The sequence below is a fragment of the Oncorhynchus tshawytscha genome, linkage group LG03 (assembly GCF_018296145.1).
Source record: "Oncorhynchus tshawytscha isolate Ot180627B linkage group LG03, Otsh_v2.0, whole genome shotgun sequence".
In the NCBI taxonomy this organism is placed as follows: Eukaryota; Metazoa; Chordata; class Actinopteri; order Salmoniformes; family Salmonidae; genus Oncorhynchus; species Oncorhynchus tshawytscha.
Window position 1 is genome coordinate 11,910,052 of NC_056431.1, and position 20,157 is coordinate 11,930,208.

The following is a 20,157-nucleotide window of genomic DNA, read 5'->3' on the forward strand; positions in this document are numbered from 1 at the left end:
GGGTCCAGTATGCAGCTTGAAGGTTTACTCCCTCTCTCCTCTCCTCTCCTCCAGCTCTTCCATTCCCTCTCTCCTCTCCTCCAGCTCTTCTAATCACTCTCTCCTGTAGCTTTTCCGCTGGCCTCAGTGAGGATGGAGCCCTCTGAGTCCATAGGCGGCCAGTGTTAACTCCTGTCATTTGATCCTCATTAAACCTAATGACAGTCTCTTTCATAATGAGTCTTAATTTGAACCTAATGTCTGCTGCCTAAAGTACAATGTGAGGCTAATATCTATGGATGGACGCTAATGATGGGTACTATAGGTTTCTAACAAGACTGCGGCTCACGCTGGATCGTTGGAGGCATTCTAATGTGTATATGGGACCAGCGAAGGTCTAGCAGAGTCATTTGTAGGGGTTGTAATACTTAGAGAACCTGTTCACTGCACTTTGAGCCAGGACTGGTAGGGTGGTTACGTAAGAAGAGAGGTTGGCTTGTCTGTGAATGAGAGAGGAGATGAGAGGAGAGAGGAAGGTGAGTCAGTGTGTAACACACACGCATGTGCGCACACACACACACCCAGCCAAGGGCTTTGTGGTAGGTTGGCTGTTGGACCCTGGCAGCCTAAATCAGTGCCAGCTTCTCTCTGAGTCCCTGTGACACTGCTGCGCATACATTCCCTGTTCTGAAAAACACAAATAAAACATCATCTGTGCCACGGGTGAGGAGGGAGACAAAACTCCAGATTCCAGATGAAGAGTCTCACTCTAAATATACTTTTTTAAACACCAAGCTAAAACAGAAGAGAATCAGGGAGCGGAACAATGCCCAGTGGTTTGTTGTCTGTGTGTGGAAGGCCAGATGTTGTTCTTTAGTGTTTCATTGAGTTTGGTCCATTGTGCCGCTGGCCTCCTCGATCTGAGTGGAGAAGTGGAGGATGTAGGGAGTGTAGGGGTTGGAGAACAAACCTCTGCATAGAGGGGAACAACTCCTACACCACCTGGGTTCTGGGCCTCTGTTCCTTGGTAACATTTAGATTGATAAAGCCTGTCCAAAGTACTTATAGCAGGTCAAATGTTAATGACTTTTGTGTTTATAGTTTGATGCAACTCCTTATTTTCCTAAGAGATAACTTGTGGGTAGTCCAGCAGTCCAGCATACCTTTTAAACATTCCTGTATTGTACAGTAGGCCCCTAAAACCCTTTACATTGGATTTGCCGCACTTAAAATGTCTGAAGTTGATCCATTGTGAATAAATGAATGAATAAATGATAGCCCAATAATTAGGGTGAGGACATTTAGCAGCTCTGCAGTGACATGGAGTAATATCCTCTGTTTGTGCTGGATAGTATTTCCTCAGCACTCTGAACCTTAGTGCCTCCACCGTTGATATATTCCTTAAATCTAATAATAACACACATCATTTTTATTTGCCTGGGCTATTTTACGAGCAGTTAAATCTTTATTAGCCGAGCGAGCGTCTTGCTGTCCAGATTGGGTGTCTGTTCAGGGGCTGTAAATAATGCTTAGGTCATTACAGCCACACGCCTTCCCATTTCTAATCTCACACACAAGCGGAAGCACGAGCACACACACATGGACGAACGTGCACACACACACACACATAAACACGCACACAAACACACAGTTCGAGCCCTCAATCATCCTCCAGGTAATTGGGTCGGATGCCTTGTGCTTTGACATATACATTATGGGAAAAACATTTTCCAAGTAAATTTATGGAATATTTTTAAAACATACAGTAGAAAAACGATAGGGGAATAGGGAGATTACTTTTTTCCCTTTTTTTTTCTCTCTCTCTCTCTCTCTCTCTCTCTCTCTCTCTCTCTCTCGTTTAAGACGTTGGGGGGTGCGATGCTGACATATGGAATTGTATATTGGCAGTACAAATGCACCAGGACAACAGATAGTTTATTATATAGATATATTTTTATTAGAAATATGACACATTCATTTTGTGCTCTGAAAACTGTACATTAACAAAGAGTCAACCCCAGTGAACTAAAAAGGAGGGGGCGGTGGAGGTTAAAGGTCAGGGGACAGAGGTCAGGGTTCATGTCAGACAGGTACAGATCTGAGGAGGGAGTGACAGTCAGTGATACCAAAACACACACTGTTACATGGAGTTACAGAACACTCATATTCCAGTACCCTGAAAAGGATGGGAGGGGAATCATAATATGTGTTCGAAATGGCACCCTATTCCCTATATAGCGCACTACTTTTAACCTGGTGTTAATTCCTGTCATTTGACCTGGTCAAAAGCAGTGCACTACGTAGGGAATAGGATGCCATTTCGGACGCAGATGTAATCTGAATAATCATGGTCATAATTATAATAATGACAACAATAATCCCCAAGCACAGTAAGAAAGATATTTATAGGCTAAAATTCATTCTGTAGAACTCTGTTGAAGTAATTACATTGCTGTACAACAGGACTCCAAAAGAGCCTTGTGCTTTCTCTGTGTGCAACTAATCCTAACCCCATACTGCAGTCACAACCTCTGTCATGTCCTATACAGTATTTATCATATATATTTTTATATTTATTCATTTCCATTGTCAATATTAAGCATAATTCTTTATATACTTTGTGACACGTGTGTCCTTCATTTTTTACCACCTGCATTTGCCGAACAAGCAGAATTAAATTTGCCACAAATGTACCAAGCCTGCTCGTACATCAAGCAATCAGTCAACCAATCAAAACAGTGTTTCCTTGGCTTCTGCTGAGGTCATAGAGGCTTCCACCAATGAGATATGGCCATCTTGGCTTTCAGTCATGTCATTAAGGGCATCCGCAAATGAGATATCTCATTCTTGTTGGTCTATGCTGATGTCACTATGGTACCCACCAATGGAAGGGTTTTCCACCCTTTTGGCTGGCTGATGTCATCGATCTGCTCCCTTCCGGTCAAGGGGGTGTGGACTCTGTCTGACAGTGCAGTGGAGGGTGGGGGGGGGCTCTTAGTTGGCATGGAGAGGCACATGGTTATGGTCCAGCAGTCTGCCTCCTCCACTGCCTAGGCGTGTTTGGGACATGTACTGGACATGTAGTTTGGTTGGAACATGTACTGTATGTTGGGTGAAGGTCTTGTCCAGACCAGGTCCATTGCCTAAAGGCTTGGTTGGAACATGAACTGTATGGCTGGTCCAGGTGATCTGTTAGCAGGCTGGTGAAGAGTCCATAGGCAGTTGCAGTCTGTCCTTTTAACCTACACTACCTACACCACCCAACTGCCAAACTGGCTAACCATCCACGGAGATCTACCAGGAGGAGAGAGGGACTCAAGCATGTGTCCAGTGAAGTAATAATGTGGATAATAACAGAACAGATATATGACTGTCTGACATAGTAAACAAAAAACTGATTCCAGCAGCAATAAGAAAATATAACAAAATGCACTGCACACCTGTTCTCTTCTCCCCCATTTAACAGGCCATTGTTCTCTCTCTCTCTCTCTCTCTCTCTCTCTCTCTCTCTCTCTCTCTCTCTCTCTCTCTCTCTCTCTCTCTCTCTCTCTCTCACCCCTGCCCGTTTCGTTGGTCATTGGTTCTTAGAGTGAGATTGAGATGTGGAGCTGTGGGAAGGGAAGGTGTCTGTCTGTCTGTCTGTCTGAGAGCTGGGCTGGGGGACGGGGTTGGCTGCTCTCTCTCCGTCTGTCTCTCTGTCTCAGTCTCACACCTCTGTCTGCAGGTCCATGAGCTCCTGTCCCACCAGAGGGATGGTGGCGCTGGCCTTCTCCCACTCCACGTTCTGCAGCTCCAGGGGAGAGGCCGCCAAGGGCTCCAGGTCCTTCCTCATCCACGACGGGGGAGATTGGGTCTTCCTGATGCCCTCCCAGGCTCTCTTACTGGGTGTCTGCTGCTTGTCCTGTTGGATAGAGGGAGGGGCAGGAGAGGAGAATAGGTGAACCAGAGAACAGACCAAATCATCAAAGGGCAAGAGACATGCAGACAGAGAGAGAGAGGAGACAGACAGAGAGGAGACAGAGAGAGAGAGAGAGAGAGAGGTGTAGAGATGGGGAAGAGAGAGGTAGAGAAGGGGAAGAGAGAGGTAGAGGTAGAGAAGTGGAAGAGAGAGGTAGAGAAGTGGAAGAGAGAGGTAGAGAAGGGGAAGAGAGAGGTAGAGGTAGAGAAGGGGAAGAGAGAGGTAGAGGTTGAGAAGGGGACGAGAGGGAGAAGGGGAAGAGAGAGGTAGAGGTAGAGAAGGGGAACAGATATGTAGAGGTAGAGGTAGAGAAGGGGAAGAGAGAGGAGGTAGAGGGGAAGAGAAGGGGAAGAGAGGGTAGAGAGGGGAGAGAAGGGAAGGGGAAGAGAGAGGTAGAGAGGGGAACAGATAGAGAAGGGGAAGAAGAGAGGTAGAGAAGGGGAAGAGAGGTAGGGTAGAGAAGGGGAACAGATATGTAAGAGAGAGGGGGAGAGGTAGAGAAGGGGAAGAGAGAGGTAGAGGTAGAGAAAGGGAAGAGAGGTAGAGGTAGAGAAGGGGAAGAGAGGTAGAGGTAGAGAAGGGGAAGAGAGAGGTAGAGGTAGAGAAGGGGAACAGATATGTAGAGGTAGAGGTAGAGAAGGGGAAGAGAGAGGTAGAGAAGGGGAAGAGAGAGGTAGAGGTAGAGGTAGAGAAGGGGAACAGATATGTAGAGGTGGAGGTAGAGAAGGGGAAGAGAGAGGTAGAGAAGGGGAAGAGAGAGGTAGAGGTAGAGGTAGAGAAGGGGAAGAGAGAGGTAGAGGTAGAGAAGGGGAAGAAAGAGAGCGGGAGTCAGAAAGAGAGAGGGAGTCAGACAGAGAGGGAAAGAGATAAGAGTGAGAGACAAGAGTTTCGTACACTCATGATGGTCTTGTCGCTGCCTGCTGAGGACACACTCCACCTCTTCCCTGCCTTCCCATCGCCAGGCGGAGACGCCCTGTCCTGGTCTGCACTGTGGATCTTCCTGTTCAGGTCCTGGAACATGTCCTGGTGACGCTTCCGTGTGTGCATGATCTTCTACATGGGACAATCACACAGGAAAACCAACCACCCATTTATCCACCATCAACATCTACACAGTGTGTTATATACCATGGTAATACTTTGGTATGAACAGAGAAAAAAACATCAATCCTCCTTAAACAACAACATAGCTTGTGCAAAATTTTCTACACGGACCAACCACATAAAAAACTACCATCAAAGGAAAATCCTTAATTTAGCTCCCATCCACCAGAGATGTCTACAAAGCTTAGATAGAGTACTGTATATGATCTGCTATGCAGTCCCATGCACCATAATTGTAAAGAAAAGGGGATTATGTCAATTCTAGTGGATTTTTGGAAGCAGAATTGAGACATTAGAGACAGTTTGTCAAATCGTCAAGACATTATTTCAGAAGAAATGCAGAAGTCTGAAATTACCTCAAAGTCCAGCTCCGCATAGCGAGATTTTCGTCTCTGGAGAAAGACAAGAGGGAAAGATTAAAAGATACATTCTGCTATCATCATTATGCTGTGTGAGTCTGACTAGACAAAATGGTGATGTCTTCCTCAGCATTTCACTGTTTCACTGTTAGTTTCAAATCAGTTAAAAAGACTGAGACAGTTTCTCAGTGGAAACAGTGACTCATGACAAACTGAGCGTCCATGTTGCTTAATCCTGACCCCATTGGCGTGAATCCTCGCAGTAAACAGCTTGTGATCGCGTGACCTTTGTTAGCGAGCAGAAAAAGAAAGGCCTGACCTTCAGGCTGCTTGGTTGTTGGTTGCCCTGGCAGCTGCAACCTTGCATGAACAGCATTTTGGGAGGGGAGCGAGTTTGGCCCTGAGGTGAAAAGACACCAGCAGGCTGAGAGGTCTGACTGGTTGCCTATCTGACTGGCTGCCTATCTGACTGGCTGGCTTGGCACGACTAGCTGTGCGTGGGTGTGTGCTGGTCAGTGTAGCAGTCTGAGTTTGTGCTCCCCTACTGGACTGGCCCAGTCAAGGAGAGAATACTAAAACCTGACCTTTTTAAAGATCTAGGTGTTCTGTCGAGCCAGGCGAGATAGGGATATTTCCGTACATGTTGCCACTGCAGTGCTGTTACCACACAGAAAAGGATAGCGACTATAAAGATATCTCAACAGAAACCCTACGCCATGAATACAGTACCACCACATATTGACAGTAAAGAGCACTGGTTAGTTTCTGATATTTTCTTTGATCAAGCTGTCCCATCTCCTTCCCAAGTCATATGGTGAAAACATGCGGTTGTGTGTGTGTGTGTCTTACCTCCAGGGAGCTCATGGAGAGCGTGGACACGGTCTCGCTCTTGGACATCATTCCAGAGTTCCCAGAATCACCCTGTTCACACATGCTGTTGGTCATGTGGGATTCTCCGGAGACGTTCTGCATGTTGTGGACGGGCGACTCCCTCTCTGAGCAGGAGACACTGACCAGGTCTGCAGGCAGGCTCTTCAGCGCGAAACCCGGGACGCCCTCCACCCCCGCCGAGTTGGCCAGGTGGATGAGCCTGGTCTGGGGCATCTGCTGCTCGATGCTGATGTTGTACTTGGCCGTCGTGTCCTCCTTGCTGCCCTTTCCGGGCCGCCCCAGGGTGCCAGTGTTGTTGTTGTTAGGCAGGATGATGTACCCTGTGCCCTCAGGCCCCCCGGCCTCCCCTGTCCCCTGTGGAGACAGCTCCCCATCCAGCTGTTTAAAGAGCTCCCCGTCACAGATGTAGATGGACTTGGCTCCCGGCAGCTCGGTGCTGATGCCCTTGGTGGCGCCACCCTTCTCCCTGCGCAGGGTGAGAGTATGACTGGGGTAGTCTGCCACATTCTGGAGGTGGACCTTGGCCATACTGGCAGGCATGGTGTTGAAGTTAGAGCCCTTCTGAAGGGTCAGGGGCTGGGAGGATGTCTTCTCATCACCCTGGAGAGAGGAACGCTTCAGAGTACCTGGGGAGGGAGGGAGGGAGGGAGGGAGGGAGGGAGGGAGGGAGGGAGGGAGGGAGGGAGGGAGGGAGGGAGGGCAACAGAGAGAGAGAGAGATTTGAGAGGACGCAAAACTCAGAGATAAAGAGAGGGTGACTCTCAAGATGCCCAGACTTGGACATGCTATAGAATGAGTGCAAACCTTCCCACTGTTGATTTAACGAGTGACTACACTGCCTTCCTTGAACTTCTGATCATTAGCTTGAAGATTACGCCGTGACCCTGTTTCACTGCAACTGCTGGCTTGCTGTGGTGTGCATCTCACTATTGAGCACAGGGCTAGACAACAGCATCAGACAACTTCCTGTCAGCATGAGAAAATATCTTACAATCACTCTCCAGATCCCACCGCTCCACACACACTCACACAAAGAAAAAGTCATTTCACTCCTCTTATATTCCATCTCCCCCTTCAGTGGGCTTGTCTGCTGTGTCTCGCGTCTCAATGGCGTTTCTGCTCCAGATGCTTTTCCTGATATCCTCTCGGGAGATAATCAGATTTCCGTCCGCTCCCAACGGACACCAGAGGAGAGCCTCTATCTGATGCTGCACTGTTGGTCGGTACATAATTATAGCACGGCCGGCCCGCCTGCCGGTGGATGTGGGGGAAGATGTGGGAGACTCAGACAACACTATTTATCCTCATATTACTGCTCCGCACTCGTTCACACACCACCACCCTATTGCCAAATGGCTGGGCTAAATTGCGTTATGCTGCAGTAATGTGGTGCATCTCATGTCAAAACAGTGTTTTGTGCTTCATAAGGGGCGGCTGCTGTGGAATGGGAGGGTGCTGCTAAAACACAATACGCGTACAGCAGACAGGGAAAAGCAGGTGCAACTTTTTAATGACAGAACTCAAAGAAATATCCACATGCATAAAGAGAGTTGTATAGGGTCAGACAGACAGACAGACGGACATACAGACGGTCAGACAGTCAGGCAGACAGACGGACACCCTGCATAAACTCACTCTTTTTTTTGCCGGTACTCTTACCTCCTCTGCAAGCCATGTCGACGTCTTTCTCGAAATCAGTCTAACGAAGAAAAGAAATGTAGAGAAAACCTGTTAACAAAGAGCCTGTAATACATATCAAGTACATTAGACATTGTTTAAGATGAAGAATAACGTTCCATTGGTACTACCATAAGCTGAGCGTGTCCGTTCTGGAAAGATCCCCCTGAGTCTCCATTCCCGTCCTCCTGGCGGTCCACTACCCGACACTTCACTGCCTCTTGAACCTACAGTACACCATCATAAACACAGAGGTCATGACCTTTCAATGTCACGGTCAGATTTTTCTCTGCTCATCCTCCTCCCCTCCACATCACCCTCAAAACAACCAATGACTTAGTTTACTTAATCAACTTTTCCCTTTTAGCTCCTAGTGGAGCACAGAACACACCAACCAATACATTTTTTTGAATAATAATGAATAAAAAAAGAGTAGGAGACAGAGTATCATCAAGGTGAAATGTGTCAGAGTGACAACAGGGTAAAGAATGATGTACCTCTCGGCGCAGGATGCAATGCACCATGACGATGACGAAGCCTTCCAGTGAATCAAACACAGCGAACAGGATCTGGAAGAGGGAGGAGCGGCGGTCGGTGATGGCCAGGACAGCAGACATCCAGGTGAGGGCCAGGAGAGGCAGAACCACACAGGAGCTCCACAGTGACGCCCTGGAGGATGGGAGGGGAACAGCAGCCCAAGGCCAGGGTCAGAACTACAGTCAGTAGAAGATACACAAAGAGGGAAAGACTACACTCCTGGAAAACAACTGTCTCTATTTAATACGATTTTCAATGATTTACTTGTTTGACATGGGATTCAATGATACTAAAAACTACATGTATATTTCTAATTACAATAGAAGCATGTCAAATGTAATACATACAATATCTACTCCTAAAAAAGGCATCTATGTACTGCATGTTGCCCTTGTTGTTGAAATGACATTATGGCATTATGTACAGTATAATAAAACCTATAACAAGGTATAGGTACATAGCTTGATGTTTTAAATATACTTACAGTAGCTACTGTACATATGCTAATATCACACACAAAAACACACATCCATAATCAATTGAAATATATGTTCCATAACTGACACATACAATATGCATGTACGTTTAGGATGTGTCAATAAAACATATGAAACCAAGAGCAACAGGAAAAGGAGGAGCTGAGGTGAGTAAAGGAGGAACAAAAGTGAAATGAAGCAAAGAAACAGAACATAAAGACAAACACAAGAGGCAGAGGGCAGAGGTGTGATTAAGTGGACAGGGACTTGTCTTCTGGTCCATATGTTCCTACAGGACAATGTCTCTCTCTCCTTTATCAACATGTGTATTTCTTTCCCTAACTCCTCAACTCTTCAGAGTCTTTGTTTCACATGTCCACCTGTTAACTCTGTCCTGAGTTGATGGAATGAAAGGTTTCTAGGTGTTGTTTAAAACAGATCCAAGCATTCAGACATACTCCCACTGAATAACACATGACATAAAATATAGCTACACGTCAGGCCTGGCAACAGAAACCCAAAGCGCGCGCGCACACACACACACGCACACGCGCGCACACACATACACGCACACGCGCGCACACACACACACGCACACGCACGCACGCACGCACACACACACGCACACACACACACACACTAATTGATAAGTCAAGTGCACTGCCCGTGACAACCTCCTCCATGCCGATACAGATGTAGAGTTACTGTATCCATCCATAGCCTGGGGGCATTACATAGCTGAAAGCCACTGAGCCTTGCACTTTCACTCTGGCCTATATTAAAGCTGTTTTTCTGCAGTCTGTGATTCACACACACACACACACACACACACACACACACACACACACACACACACACACACACACACACACACACACACACACACACACACACACACACACACACACACTTACAAGAACAGCACTGGAGAACTAATTCCCAATGATTCTCAGCGAGAGTACAGGGGAAGAGAGGGAACGAAAAGGGGGGGAAACAAAAAGATATAAACAAGAGGAGGAGGAAGTAGAGGAGGCATATCAAGTTAAAGGAAACAGAGGTAAAGAAAGCAGTATAGAATATGTGGGTAAATAATTAGCAGGACTAACATGGCGTTACTGGTAGCTGTGGTAGAAACGTCAGCCGACGAGATAACTCCGCACTTGGCACATTTGAGCGTCATATTGTACAGTGGTACTGTCATCTGACTGCAAAGTAGTCAAATTAACACACGCTGTAACATAATACACACAGATACAAATACACACACACACACATACACACACACACACACACACACTTACACTCAGAGTGAGTCACAGTTCCCTCTCTCTCTCTAGCTCTCTCTCTCTCTCTCTCTCTCAGGGCTAAGGGGTATGTGTCGGGGCTGAGCCGGACAAGATACACAACCACATGGGTGGATATGTCACTAAGGGCTGATTTATTCCTCAATGATTGATCACTGCTCCTAATATGTGAACACAACAAACGTATAGGGGATCCTAACCAGCACAGAGTGAGTGGGATAATCAAGTCAACAAAGGCACTATTGCGTTCCGACATTATTCTAATCATCTTGAGTCTGTGCAGAAAAGTGCAGTGACACTGTTGCACATGATGTCGCTCAAACTAGTGATTCAAAATATGATTCATAAGTGGTTAAGGTAGCCTAGCGGTTCAGAGGTTGGGCCAGTAACCGTATAGGTTGCTGGTTCGAATCCCTGAGCTGACTAGGTGAAAACTGCCAATGTGCCCTCGAGCAAGGCACTTAAACCTAATTGCTCCTGTAAGTCACTCTGGATAAATGTCTGCTAAATGACCAACATGTAAAAAGAGAGATACTTGTGCAGGTCTGATTCTTATTGGCCAGGCACCTGTATGTGCACTGGCATGAATACACATTATATTTCCTTTCTTCATCTTATTATTCACATTGTTGAATCCTTCATTTATATGCATTCAACTAGATAATGATGGTATTCTTATAAATGAATAATGCAAATGTCTAATTAGAGACACTTCATGTGCCTATTGATGCTTTGAGTCTCAATTGCGTTGTTTATTTAGCTTTCTAAATGTAATTGATGTGAATATTTTCACCCCTGGTTATTTCTCCCTACGCCTCACTGGTCAGACTGATTACTTTATACAGGCATTACTGAACACCCTGCTAAGGCTCTCACGCACACACACATGTACACACACACACACACACACATGTAGGCATGTACACACACACATACACACACAAAGTAACACTCAAACACATGCACGCACAAACAATGAACTATGAACTCAAAGTAGTGAGTCGTGACAGGACTCTTAGCCTATATCGCCAATTAACAAATGAACAGTGTGTTTTTACGCCTGTTCATTACCAGGTGTACATATGTGAATGTGTGTATGTATGAGTGTGTGTTTCTGCATGGCTGCATTTGAACAACACAAATGACAGACAATGAATTCTAAAGATTTCCTGAGAAGCTGTTTCTCCACTGGTACTGTAATCCACGAATACTGTAGAGAATCATCACAGTTCCCATCTAGCAGTCTATTTCTGTGTCACCCCACTTCTCCAGTGTCTGTGCTGTCATCTAATCTCCTCTCATCACATCACAAAGCCCAGTGTGGCTGTGGCCTGCCTCGCTCTGCCTGGATGCCTGGCTGGAAGTAAGAGACACAGTACAATCTCTACAATGCCTCTTCATCATGGATGACATACTGTCTGAGAAATAATACACGAGAGGGTATGTGATTACTGAGATTATTATCAGGACGTGATGCAACAATAAACTGTCCATCCATACTTCAACACAATGGCTTGAAAGCTGCTTCATTATATTAAAATACTCCCACAAGAAACACACATCTAGAAGAAACAGAGTTCGAGAAGAACAGTGTCACAAAATGGCCGCTCGCAAAACAACAATTAAACCTTTGATTCCATATAGCCGCTGGACAGATGGATTAAAAATCACATTATAAGAAATTCCATTTCAAGTAAAAGGGCTATACAACCAATACCCCCCCCCCCCTTCAGCCATAGGCTGTGATATTAAAAAGCAATCAGTAGCTTTTGAAATACAACACCATTTCCCTCGTCTTTATGATGTGTAGACGACAGAGAGAGTTCAGTGAGAGAGAATGAAGCTGAGTAGGAAACTCCCATATACACAGAGACACATAGACCTGCTCAAATAAAATCCAGGTCTTCAATCAAACAAGCAATACTCTTCAGCTTAATGCTCACTTTGTTGTTCTGTCTCAACAATGTGGGTAGAAGAGATTCGATATGTGATATCCTGTGGTTCCCAGTCGACCAACAAGGGTACAAAGCTTACCCAGTTTACTGGTATTTCTTTCACTTGGATCGTCCACTCTGTAACAATTGCCACTTTTTTCCAGTGAGCCTGGGAGGAGCCAGTCTGTATAGTGACAACTAGGGTTAAAGTAACTGAACAGCAACCTCCTAACACAGTGCTAACACTTCCTGGAAGGAGGAAGGAGGAAACAGTACACCCCACCAGCTCTGCCTGGATGGCTTTACAGTTGGCCTTTCCTCTTCTCTCCTGTCTTGTCCTCTACTCTCCTGTCTGTTTCCATTTTCCCCTCCAATTAGTCTCTAATTTTAGGGGTGGAGAAAAGTGAGAGAGAGCCTCACCAGGCAGCAGGTGTACATCTAAATCTCTGAGATATGAGAGAGCAGAGCGACAGTATACCGTGCCTAATTAGGCACACCATCTAGCAATCATTAATTATCTTGATTAAACATGTTAGGTATTGAAAGGCGAGGGGGCAAAGAGGCTAACACACTTCTGTTTTCCACGTATCCACTCTGCAGTGCCACCCTGCCCCTCCCCACAGTCCCTCTACCTCTCAGTCCACGTATCCACCCTGCCCCTCCCCACAGTCCCTCTACCTCTCAGTCCACGTATCCACCCTGCTCCTCCCAACAGTCCCTCCACCTCTCAGTCCACGTATTCACCCTGTCCCTCCCCACAGTCCCTCTACCTCTCAGTCCACGTATCCACCCTGCCCCTCCTCACAGTCCCTCTACCTCTCAGTCCACGTATCCACCCTGCCCCTCCCAACAGTCCCTCCACCTCTAAGTCCACATATCCACTCTGCAGTGCCACCCCTGCCCCTCCCCACAGTCCCTCCACCTCTCAGTCCACGTATCCACTCTGCAGTGCCACCCTGCCCCTCCCACAGTCCCTCCACTTCTCAGTCCACGTATCCACTCTGCAGTGCCACCCTGCCCCTCCCCCCCCACAGTCCCTCCACCTCTCAGTCCACGTATCCACTCTGCCCCTCCCCCCCTCCACAGTCCACTCTCTCTGCACCTCCACCTCAGTCCACGTATCCACTCTGCAGTGCCACCCTGCCCCTCCCCCCCACAGTCCCTCCACTTCTCAGTCCACGTATCCACTCTGCAGTGCCACCCTGCCCCTCCCCACAGTCCCTCCACCTCAGTCCACGTATCCACTCTGCCTCTCCCCACAGTCCCTCCACCTCTCAGTCCACGTATCCACCCTGCCCCTCCCCACAGTCCCTCTACCTCTCAGTCCACGTATCCACCCAGTCCCTCCACCTCCCCACAGTCCCCTCCACCTCTCAGTCCACGTATCCACTCTGCAGTCCACCACTGCCCCTCCCTCCCCACAGTCCCTCCACTTCTCAGTCCACGTATCCACTCTGCAGTGCCACCCTGCCCCTCCCCACAGTCCCTCCACCTCTCAGTCCACGTATCCACTCTGCAGTGCCACCCTGCCCCTCCCCACAGTCCCATCCACTTCTCAGTCCACGTATCCACTCTGCAGTCCCTCCACCTCTCAGCCACCCTGCCCCCCACAGTCCCTCCACAGTCCCTCCACCTCTCAGTCCACGTATCCACTCTGCAGTCCCACCCATGTGCCCCTCCCCACAGTCCCTCCACCTCTCAGTCCACGTATCCACTCTGCAGTGCCACCCTGCCCCCACCTCTCAGTCCACGTATCCACCCCCCCCACAGTCCCTCCACCTCTCAGTCCACGTATCCACTCTGCAGTGCCACCCTGCCCCTCCCCACAGTCCCTCCACCTCTCAGTCCACGTATCCACTCTGCCCCTCCCCATAGTCCCTCCACCTCTCAGTCCACGTATTCACTCTGCAGTGCCACCCTGCCCCTCCCCACAGTCCCTCCACCTCTCAGTCCATGTATCCACGCTGCCCCTCCCCACAGTCCCTCCAACTCTCAGTCCACATATCTACCCTGCCCCTCCCAACAGTCCCTCCACCTCTCAGTCCACGTATCCACCCTGCCCCTCCCCACAGTCCCTCCACCACTCAGTCCACGTATCCACCCTGCCCCTCCCCACAGTCCCTCCACAGTCCCTCCACCACTCAGTCCACGTATCCACCCTGCCCCCACCTCCCAACAGTCCCTCCACCTCTCAGTCCACGTATCCACCCTGCCCCTCCCCACAGTCCCTCCACCACTCAGTCCACGTATCCACCCTGCCCCTCCCCACAGTCCCTCCACCTCTCAGTCCACGTATCCACCCTGCCCCTCCCCACAGTCCCTCCACCTCTCAGCCCACGTATCCACCCTGCCCCTTCCCACAGTCCCTCCACCTCTCAGTCCACGTATCCACCCTGCCCCTCCCCACAGTCCCTCCACCTCTCAGTCCACGTATCCACCCTGCCCCTCCCCACAGTCCCTCCACCTCTCAGTCCACGTATCCACCCTGCCCCTCCCCACAGTCCCTCCACCTCTCAGTCCACGTATCCACTCTGCCCCTCCCCACAGTCCCTCCACCTCTCAGTCCACGTATCCACTCTGCCCCTCCCCACAGTCCCTCCACCTCTCAGTCCACGTATCCACCCTGCCCCTCCCCCACAGTCCCTCCACCTCTCAGTCCACGTATTCACTCTGCAGTGCCACCCTGCCCCCCCCACAGTCCCTCCACCTCTCAGTCCATGTATCCACCCTGCCCCTCCCCACAGTCCCTCCACCTCTCAGTCCAAGTATCCACCCTGCCCCTCCCCCCCACAGTCCCTCCACCTCTCAGTCCATGTATCTACCCTGCCCCTCCCAACAGTCCCTCCACCTCTCAGTCCACGTATCCACCCTGCCCCTCCCCACAGTCCCTCCACCACTCAGTCCATGTATCCACCCTGCCCCTCCCCACAGTCCCTCCACCTCTCAGTCCACGTATCTACCCTGCCCCTCCCTCCACCTGTCAGTCCAGTCCCCACAGTCCCTCCACCTCTCAGTCCACGTATCCACCCTGCCCCTCCCCCAGTCCCTCCACCTCTAAGTCCACGTATCCACTCTGCCCCTCCCCACAGTCCCTCCACCTCTCAGTCCATGTATCCACTCTGCCCCTCCCCCCCACAGTCCCTCCACCTCTCAGTCCACGTATCCACCCTGCCCCTCCCCACAGTCCCTCCACCTCTCAGTCCACGTATTCACTCTGCAGTGCCACCCTGCCCCCCCCCACAGTCCCTCCACCTCTCAGTCCATGTATCCACCCTGCCCCTCCCCACAGTCCCTCCACCTCTCAGTCCAAGTATCCACCCTGCCCCTCCCCACAGTCCCTCCACCTCTCAGTCCACGTCCCTCCATCTACCCTGCCCCTCCCAACAGTCCCTCCACCTCTCAGTCCACGTATCCACCCTGCCCCTCCCCACAGTCCCTCCACCACTCAGTCCATGTCCCCCATCCACCCTGCCCCTCCCCCCACAGTCCCTCCACCTCTCAGTCCACGTATCCACTCTGCCCCTCCCCACAGTCCCTCCACCTCTCAGTCCACGTATCCACCCTGCCCCCCCCCTCCACCTCTCAGTCCAGTCCCTCCACCTCTCAGTCCACGTATTCACCCTCTGCAGTGCCACCCTGCCCCTCCCCCCACAGTCCCTCCACCTCTCAGTCCACGTCCAAGTATCACTCTGCCCTCCAGTGCCACCCTGCCCCCCCCACAGTCCCTCCACCTCTCAGTCCACGTCCACCCTGCCACCCCTCCACCACTCAGTCCATGCCCCTCCCCACAGTCCCTCCACCTCTCAGTCCACGTATCCACTCTGCCCCTCCCCACAGTCCCTCCACCTCTCAGTCCACGTATCCACCCTGCCCCTCCCCACAGTCCCTCCACCTCTCAGTCCACGTATCCACCCTGCCCCTCCCCACAGTCCCTCCACCTCTCAGTCCACGTATCCACCCTGCCCCTCCCCACAGTCCCTCCACCTCTCAGTCTACGTATCCACCCTGCCCCTCCCCACAGTACCCACTGTGTAATCGAATGCTCACACACACACAGGCCAAAGCACACACTCACACATCTAAACACACACGAACATATACACACCATTTCATATAATACTCTGTGCCATGTCCTATACTTCTGTCACTATTCATTCTGTATCTTAGTAATGTGACAACTTTGAACAGAACTATGGATCACAACTGTGTTCTAGATTTTGCACTGCAGTTTATGTTTATAGTTATTCTATACATCTAGTTCTTGTCTAGCTGGTTTTAGATGGAAGCTGGGATATTGACAGCAGGGAAAGAGATTCTACAATTCTACTAGTAGGGGAGTGTGAGGAGGGGGTATTAAGCCAATCAGAGTGTAAGGAGGGGATATTAAGCCAATCAGAGAGCGCTACTGCCAGGGGGAGGAGATTTAGTGGGTGGGCCATGAGCAGGGCTGATAGCCAATACAAATCAACAACAGTGGGAGGGGCAGATGTTTTACCGAATCAGTGACGAGGTGGAAAGGGGGAGCTGAGATTGAGGAGTTCCTGATTGGAGAGGAGGAGCCCTGAGTGAGAGAGAGGGGGGATTCTGTGCAAACTCAAAAAGAACGTTTCAGACAGCAAAAAACAAACTTGTACAGTTCAAGAATAGATCATTGCAGAGGCAAACATGTTGTTCAGAGAAAACAAATACATAAATAAATAACAATACAGTTGGATGTACTATCTATGGCCAATGAGGGCACAGAACAGCAGCCTGTGAGAAGGGGGGAGCAGGGGTCACCAAGAGGTCAAAGGTCAACCCTGGGGTTATATAGGGACTAAAGGTCATGACCTCTCACAACTTTGACGAGTATTGAACTGCACATGCTACTGTCTGTATTGAGTAGCAGTAGTAAATATAAACAAAGCAGCCTTTAAGACAAGTACACATGGTTGAAGAAGGTTGAAAACCTTCCATCCTGTCTCAGGAACTTGGCTGTAGTATGGCTGTGGTAAGACCCCATCTCCAACAAAACAGATGTATCAGATGGAGTATGTTTCATACTATAGCGAGTAGCATTTTTTAACAAACACAACAGAAAATAAACCAATTTCTACGGACATAGAGACACCATTAGCGGTGTACAATAAATCCAACACATGACATTATCGTGTGCTTTGAGTGATCTCTGAGGTCTCTACTCTATACCCATAGGGCCCCTGCTCCCCTTCCCTATAAAACAATCAACCAAAAAAAAAAAAAGGGAAAGATGGATATACAGAAATGTACATTATATAGCAACACCTGCAAATGAAGAGAAGCTGAGTGAATGTGTAAAAGCAACATACAGTATATGGCAGAGTATAATGAAACCAATATGATAGCCATGAGATGAGCACTGATGCGCCATCTTGTTTCTTAATGGCAGGGTCCGATAACCACTCCAATCTTCCCTTTTCTTATATCTCCCTCCCTCCCCACACTCCCTCGCTCCTCTCTTCTTCTATGCCTCTCTGTCAGACCTCATCCTCTACAAATCTTCCAATCCTTGATCACTGTCTGTCTTATAAAAACATCTGCATATTCCTTTCAATATCTGCTCCTTTTATTTCCCCGCTCTCACCTCTCTCTCTCTCTCTCTGCTCTCAATATATCTCACCTCTCTCTCTCTCTCTCTCTCTCTGCTCTCAATATATCTCACCTCTCTCTCTCTCTCTCTCTCTGCTCTCAATATATCTCACCTCTCTCTCTCTCTCTCTGCTCTCAATATATCTCACCTCTCTCTCTCTCTCTCTCTCTGCTCTCAATATATCTCACCTCTCTCTCTCTGCTCTCAATATATCTCACCTCTCTCTCTCTGCTCTCAATATATCTCACCTCTCTCTCTCTGCTCTCAATATATCTCACCTCTCTCTCTCTCTCTACTCTCAATATATCTCACTTCTCTCTCTCTCAGCTCTCAAAATATCTCTCCTCCCTCCCTCTCTCTCTCTGCTCTCAATATATCTCTCCTCCCTCCCTCTCTCTCTCTCTGCTCTCACTATATCTCTCCTCCCTCCCTCTCTCTGCTCTCAATATATCTCACCTCTTTCTCTCACTCTCTCTCTCTCTCTCTCTACTCTCAATATATCTCACCTCTCTCTCTCTCTGCTCTCAATATATCTCACCTCTTTCTCTCTCTCTCTCTCTCTCTCTGCTATCAATATATCTCACCTCTCTCTCTCTCTGCTCTCACTATATCTTTCCTCCCTCCTTCTCTCTCTGCTCTCAATATATCTCCTCTCTCTCTCTCTGCTCTCAATATATCTCTCCTCCCTCTCTCTCTCTCTGCTCTCAATATATCTCTCCTCCCTCTCTCTCTCTCTCTCTCTCTGCTCTCAAGATATCTCTCCTCCCACTCTCTCTTTCTCTCTCTCCCTCTCTCCTTTTGTCTGTGCTCCTATTCCCCAACTTTTATCTCCCGTTTCTAAATTCTGTCTTCCAAAAAAAATAACTCAGCAATTTCCTCATCTGACTCTTTCTTCTTCTCCTGCGTCCTAAACGCGAGAGCCAATGGCATCGCTAGCCCCACCCCCAAGCGTATGCCCCCAGGCTGGTTATTGGTGGACCAGTGAGATGGATGTGCGGTAGGATAAGGCATACCCTGCCCTCTCCTTCAGTTTCATATCAGTAATGCCGTCTTTGGACACCAGTTTGTTAAATACGAGAATCCCGATAACCATGTTAACCTGTCAGAGAGAAAAGAGAGATGTGAACGAAGCAGCCAGACACAGAGAACAACTCTACAACCACTCTGTCAGTCTGACATGGGACTACAGAAATGAGTATGATGCATGCATGTGAATTATGTCAGTTCCACACATAAAGACAATAGCTTTACATATCAAACCTGCAGTATGTACGCTACCGTTCAAAAGTTTGGGGTCACTTAGGCATTTCCTTGTTCTTGAAAGAAAAACACTTTTTTTTCCCTCCATGAAAATAACATCAAACTGATCGGAAATGCAGTGTAGACATTGTTAATGTTGTAAATGACTATTGTAGCTGGAAACGGCTTATTTTTAATGGAATATCTACATAGGCATACAGAGGCCCATTATCAGCAACCATCGCTCCTGTGTTCCAATGGCACGTTGTTTTAGCTAATCCAAGTTTATCATTTTAAAAGGCTCATTGATCATTAGAAAACCCTTTTGAAATTATGTTAGCACAGCTGAGAACTGTTGTCCTGATTAAAGAAGCAATAAAACTGTCCTTCTTTAAACTAGTTGAGTTTCTGGAGCATCAGCATTTGTAAAATGTCTACATTGTACTTCTGATCAATTTGATGTTATTTTAATGGACAAGAAATGTGCTATTCTTTCAAAAACAAGGACATTTCTAAGTGACCCCAAACTTTTGAATGGTAGTGTATATAAAGTTGTAACTGCTAAGTCAAGGTAATAACATGTAGTTAGACAAGTGATAGCAATCTTGCACATAGGGTCCATTGATGACTATACATGGTTGATGAAGATGTTAGTTAAGATAATGTACAATCTATTGACTGGCTATAACCAATAATAGTATATAGTATGTTGACTGCATTAAGCCAAAATGGTAAGTTTACGGTTAGGTCAAGATAAGCATTACAGTATCTTACATATTTCTGTGGCCAAATGTTAATCTAAGATCAGTAAAGCAACAAAGGTTTCTCAGACAAATAGAGGCTGAGACAGAGAGATAGGAAGTACCAAGACTACAGCGGCAGCCGGTCCCACAAACGCATAAAGCAGACCACCTTCCAGAGACAGCCAGCAGCTGAGAGAGAAAGAAGAAGAGAGGGAGGAGGAGGAAAGGAAAAAGGCAGGAAGAGAGAGTGACACCCAGAGTAGACAAATGAAAAGAAAGAAAGATAGCATGAGAAAAAAAGGATGGATAAATTGTAAAAAAAATAAAAATTTAAAAGATGGTGTAAGA

At 48.2% G+C, this 20,157-nt stretch overlaps 1 protein-coding gene across 1 annotated transcript in view; it reads right to left on the reverse strand.

Moving 5' to 3' along the window:
• Positions 1-1,916: 1,916 nt before the first annotated feature.
• LOC112244515 (adhesion G protein-coupled receptor B1) overlaps positions 1,917-20,157 on the reverse strand; it is an 82,124-nt gene continuing 63,883 nt past the window's right edge. The window contains exons 22-30 of the mRNA XM_042309850.1: positions 19,932-19,998; positions 18,841-18,926; positions 8,466-8,637; positions 8,100-8,195; positions 7,927-7,990; positions 6,250-6,917; positions 5,398-5,433; positions 4,832-4,990; positions 1,917-3,880 (exon numbers count right to left, since the gene is read on the reverse strand). Coding sequence (XP_042165784.1) covers positions 3,686-3,880; positions 4,832-4,990; positions 5,398-5,433; positions 6,250-6,917; positions 7,927-7,990; positions 8,100-8,195; positions 8,466-8,637; positions 18,841-18,926; positions 19,932-19,998 — 1,543 coding nt within the window. The 3' untranslated portion in view covers positions 1,917-3,685. The remainder of the gene's footprint in view (positions 3,881-4,831; positions 4,991-5,397; positions 5,434-6,249; positions 6,918-7,926; positions 7,991-8,099; positions 8,196-8,465; positions 8,638-18,840; positions 18,927-19,931; positions 19,999-20,157) is intronic.